Raw genomic sequence first — 5,102 nt, forward strand, 5'->3', positions numbered from 1 at the left:
GTTCATCATCTGAACCATCCCAACAAATTCTATGGGATGACACATCTGAACACTCTTCGGCATTTTCATCTACATAGAAAAGCGATCTAATAAACATGCTAGGAATAAGAAGAAAATTTGCAAGAGGAACCGCATATGAAAACGTTTGATAAAAAGTTTTACTAAGATTGCCTTAATCGTCCATAGTAAAAACCTAACAAAGACCTTCTAAAATAATCCTAAAAACCTTTAAAAAAAAAAGAAAAAGGAAAAAAAAAAAGAGCATCGCCTTCACTAATTAATCAATTTTCATTATTCCCAGAGCAACTAAAGAATGAAAATCCAAAATAGTAGTTCCTTTCTTTCTTTCTTTCTTTTTTTTCGTGGCAAGAACACAAAGCACGTGGGATTCTTCATCCATTCTATACGAATCCTGAAAGTGAGACTCACATTTTTCCTTGAGGAATTAGTGCTAAAGAATCACACAGTGTTTGTTTCCAATCATGAGCTGAGTTGCCCAGAAATAATGCATTGAGTTTATACAAATCATGTACGTACCTATTTAGGTTTTCGAGAGAGTAGATCTGGGATTTTTAAAACAAAATTTTGACTTTGATTCGTTACATACTTCCAACCCTAGCATGTGAATACCAACTAAGGGTTAATGAACCTACAACTTTCCAATAGGCACATTTGTCCATTGATTCTGCTTCCTTGCTATCATGCGTCCCTTTTAAGAGTGACCATGGTGGAGAAGTGTCACCAATAGTCATTGAAGTGTCACCGATAGTAATGACTTACTTTGAAAGGCCCCCACTTAAACTTAACGAAACACGACAGTAGATAGTGTGTTGCCCTTCAATTCTTGAAATTTGCAGATGAGATTCCATACCTTGAATTGATAGCCTTTGAGATAACATTTTTGAGATGGCATTGGTGGCCTCATTGTAATTGAAAAACTGTACTTTGGTGGAAAAAGCAGCAGTAGAAAGAAAGACTGGCTAATGCAGGCAGATACAGCACTTGTTTAACAAGAATGCTTAGGATATCCTTATGAAGTTTTCATAATCCTATGAAAACTGATACGAGATGCTCACAAATGTATTTGAGGGCATCATTGCAAGAAAAGAGGAAAACTTAAAACAAGACTCCTTCAGAGTAGAGGATCAACGAACTTCTAGGTTATAACAAGCCCTGTAAGTACTACGCAATGAAGCGTTGCGTTGTGTTGTCTATTGTACAAATGATCATTTTTCACTTTTAGGCATTGTGATGTTTGTTGTACACATGGTCAATTCTCGCTTGCTTAAAAGTGCAGAAAGAAATTATAAAGGCACTTTGAGACCCTCACCCCTAAAGAGAGAAGATGATACATACGAGCTTGTATGGTCAACTGCTAAAGTGGTGGATCCCCACACAAATCACTCACTCCCTCGCACATCTGTGCACTCTCTCGAGCTCATTCTACACTCGGGTATATCTGAGCGTGTCTTTGTTCTCAGCTTCTCGGTAAGGGTGTCTTTTCTGCTTCAGGTTATCCCCATGTACCATGGCGTTCATTCACTTTCACGGCAACAGAAACTGATTTCTGATCAGTGAAACATCAGAACCTCCAAAACTTTCAAGCATTTGAAATCATGAACATAATTTTTTGGATACGACTTTCTATGACCCATACATCCTTTGCCATCCTTGCCAGTGTTAGTATTTCAACTTCCTTGTCTCAATGGCAAACTTAAAGTAGCTCTATTAGCATCATTGGTTTCTGGTAACGTGGCAAGCAAGCAGGAGTCTCTTTCACCTATGTCAGGGACTGGCTGTGCGCTTTGGACAATGGTCCTTTATATGTATTTCAACTTCCTTGTCTCAATGGCAAACTTGAAGTAGCTCTATTAGCATCATTGGTTTCTGGTAACGTGGCAAGCAAGCAGGAATCTCTTTCACATATGTCAGGGACTGGCTGTGAGCTTTGGACAATGGTCCTTTATATGTAATCACCATACTTTTGTGCTTCTTAGACGCCAGCTTAGTTTCTCCTCGTCAAGGAGAAAAGAAAGACGAAGCCGTACTTCTTTTTGCAGAGGCAGCGGCTGTCGCGGGGGATCCTGCCTGATCAAGCCTGTGAAGAGCATGGCTTAGAAGCTCTTTCTTCATGGATGAAGGGTGGTATAGTAGGCCTCTCCGCAATCTGTGAGTGTCCAGCCAGCAGTGTCACCACCCTCGACATGGAGGGTCTCAAGTTAGGAGCAGCCTGAGTGCATAGCAATGCCACGTGAACCACTCGTAAAACCTCCTGCAGCACTATACTGTTACCCATTTTAGAGTCTGCCAATTCCACGAGCCTTCGTTGCCCATACAGTCTCCATGCCTGCCGCCACAAACATTCATTAGTTTATTTGCTGCCACCAAAAACATGAAAGAAGAACGTGTTCACCTCCATAACTGCACCAAGGCATAGATGCATGTTGGAACATAGAAGGGCATCTGAAGATCATGTTGGAGCACAGTTGGTGCAAAAGAAGGGCATCAGAAGATAAGAACCCTACCACTTCTAAAAGCCGTTGATTATTTGATGCCAGCTGAAAATCAGTGTGCTTTCTCCCACTCACGATCTCGAGTGTTACCACACCAAAGCTGTAAACGTCTGCTTTCTCAGTGAGCTTCCCATTCATCGCATACTCGGGAGCAAGGTATCCACTTGATTACAAACAAGCACCTATATTTAGTCAGCAAAAAACTCCCTTTGCTGTAAATCCCTAAGGCACAACATTAGCTTTTTTTCATAGCTACTACTCCTCAAACTTCATGTTGTCTCAAAGCTGAGCCTTGAGAGAGGTGAAGCCTTACAAAGTCCCCACCACTCTAGTACTGGCATGTGTTTGTTCCAAGTTGAACAGCTTGGCAAGGCCGAAATCAGCAATCTTGGGGGAAAACTTGTCATCCAAGAGAATGTTGCTAGCTTTAAGGTCTCTGTGGATTATGCGCACCCGGGAATCTTCATGCAGATATGATAAACCCTTGGCTGTGCCCACAATGATCCCTCGCCGAATGGACCACTCTAAAAGTAGGCTGCCTTTTGATCCAGACCCTAGAAAACCCAGAATTCCATGTTCAAAAACCAGCTCTAGTTCAAAAATATATGGCTTTGCTTTCCATACATACCAAATAGAAACTTGTCAAGACTCATGTTTTGCAGGTACTCATACACCAGAAGTGTCTCGGATCCGTCGACACAGCACCCCAGAAGCCGAACCAGGTTGCGGTGCTGGATGGTGGTCAGGAGGTTGATTTCGTTGAGAAACTGTTCCTTGCCCTCGCGGCTTGCCCGAGAGAGCTGCTTCACAGCAACCTCGGTGCCGTCCACTAATACGCCCTAGAGGCATAAGAATAAGGGATTTTTCTCCTCAAAGTTTTCCATGGGATCACAAAAACCTAGACAAATCCTAACAAAGTCTGAAGACACCCTAGGTGGTCCTGAATAAAGCCTATTATGGGCTTAAATCTTAGACTTTTATGGTGATGAACAGAGGCCTCACACAGTTTAGGACGGGATTGAGCAAACCCTCGCATGGAATTGTAAAAAACCCTTACCTTGTAGACCGACCCAAACCCGCCCTCTCCAAGTTTGTTTCCAGCGTGGAAATTTTGTGTTGCTGTCTTAAGATCTTGCAAGGAGAAGATGCGGTAAGAGCCAACGGTGACTTCACAACCCTCTGCTGCTGCTGCAAGCATCATCTTCACAAAAAGCATAAGGATGATCGAATGCGCAGAAAAAGAAAAGATGGAAGAGAGTGTATAAACTCGCCTTGCAGATGACTGTGCTGGTGTTGTCCTCCTCTAAAACAGCAACTCAACAAGAACTCCAGCAGCATAGCCAAGAAATGGTGGAATCAAAAAGAGTGCTTTATCTCTTCTCTATATTATGTTAGGGAAGAGTTTTACAAACTTGCCACGTGGCAAGAATTTGGAGGTTTGGGAAGGGGAGGAGAAGGTTTGGGTAGAATTTGATTTTGGAAGCCTCAAAAGATGTGCGAAGCACGGGTTCCCAATAGTCATTCTAAAGACGACTCCTCTCCTTCCTGAACCTCTAAATTCTTGTTACGTGACAGCTTTGTGGAAGGTTCACAGTTATAGAGACAGCATATATGGACAAAAAGGTCTACAAAGAGTGAGGTGCAAAAAAGTAGCTTATCAATTGCCAAAAGTGTTGAAATTTAAAGGTTACATTGGGCTTCAAAGCCCATTTAAGCCTTGAAAAGATATGGGGTTTAAAAGAAAGCCACCCTAAGGAATTATGTGTAACTGGCTTGAAGGGTAAGTTAATGTGTGTAGTCCTTTATTGCTAAGTCCAAGATATGGTTGCAAATTTGAGTGTGTGTAGTCCTTTATTTGCTAAGTCCAAGGCTAGGTTGCAAATATTATCAATTATAGATTCTTGTAAAGGTAATGGAAGGAAAGCAACAAGAATGACACTACATATAAAGTTTCAATTATTTTTAGTAGAAAGAAAAACCGAAGCCATCCGCCAAAGTTTTCATTACAAGTGGTCAAACTCATAAACTTTTTTAAAATGCCCTAGTTGATTAACTACGAGCTTTATAATCACCAAAATTAGTGGATTAAATTTGTTCCTGAGGATATGTACATATTTCATTCAATTCCATAACTTGAAATTAAAAATCCATTAGGGGGTATTTGAGCATAAAAAGGGCCCTGTAAGGATCCCTAATTTTAAGGAATTAAGACTAATTTTATTGAGGCTTAAGGAGATAAAGCTCATAATGACGCCTACTTTTGGGCCTAAAAGTAGCGAATCTCTTTAATTAAGATTAATTTTAAGGAATTAAGACTAATTTTATTGAGGCTTAAGAAGATAAAGCTCATAATGACGCCTACTTTTGGGCCTAAAAGTAGGGGATCTCTTTAATTTTTGAACTAGGATTCTCTCTAGGATTCTCTTTCTAGCTATCAAAACCCCCTACTAGGATCACTGATATCTACACTTTCAATCTTATTTACTCCACTTTAATAGTAATATTTGAAATTTCCCCCACATTTCGTTTCTTTCAATCATTACTATTATTCATCACGTTTCCTACCAACCTCTGCAACTATCTCACTCC

At 40.7% G+C, this 5,102-nt stretch overlaps 1 protein-coding gene across 1 annotated transcript; it reads right to left on the reverse strand.

The window, feature by feature from the left end:
* Window positions 1-469: 469 nt before the first annotated feature.
* Window positions 470-4,030, reverse strand: LOC147631524 (cold-responsive protein kinase 1-like). Its single transcript, XM_086808029.1, has 6 exons — window positions 3,785-4,030; window positions 3,571-3,701; window positions 3,142-3,352; window positions 2,827-3,067; window positions 2,526-2,676; window positions 470-2,347 (listed from the first exon to the last, which is right to left on the reverse strand). Exons 1-6 carry the CDS (start codon window positions 3,849-3,851, stop codon window positions 2,093-2,095), a joined length of 1,056 nt encoding a protein of 351 aa, XP_086664155.1. The 5' UTR covers window positions 3,852-4,030; the 3' UTR covers window positions 470-2,092.
* Window positions 4,031-5,102: the final 1,072 nt, after the last annotated feature.

Source organism: Cibotium barometz, chromosome 14, assembly GCF_041138505.1.
Source record: "Cibotium barometz isolate CiBa-2024 chromosome 14, ASM4113850v1, whole genome shotgun sequence".
Taxonomy (NCBI): Eukaryota; Viridiplantae; Streptophyta; class Polypodiopsida; order Cyatheales; family Cibotiaceae; genus Cibotium; species Cibotium barometz.

What these genes read in the sequence shown, in the direction of transcription:
- LOC147631524 (XM_086808029.1), bottom strand. Translation starts at nt 3,851, where the DNA reads ATGCTGCTGGAGTTCTTGTTGAGTTGCTGTTTTAGAGGAGGACAACAC. An exon ending in GGTTTGGGTCGGTCTACAAG is followed by an intron (nt 3,353 to 3,570) that starts GTAAGGGTTTTT and finishes TTATGCCTCTAG; the next exon opens with GGCGTATTAGTGGACGGCAC. An exon ending in ACTAGAGTGGTGGGGACTTT is followed by an intron (nt 2,677 to 2,826) that starts GTAAGGCTTCAC and finishes TTTGTAATCAAG; the next exon opens with TGGATACCTTGCTCCCGAGT.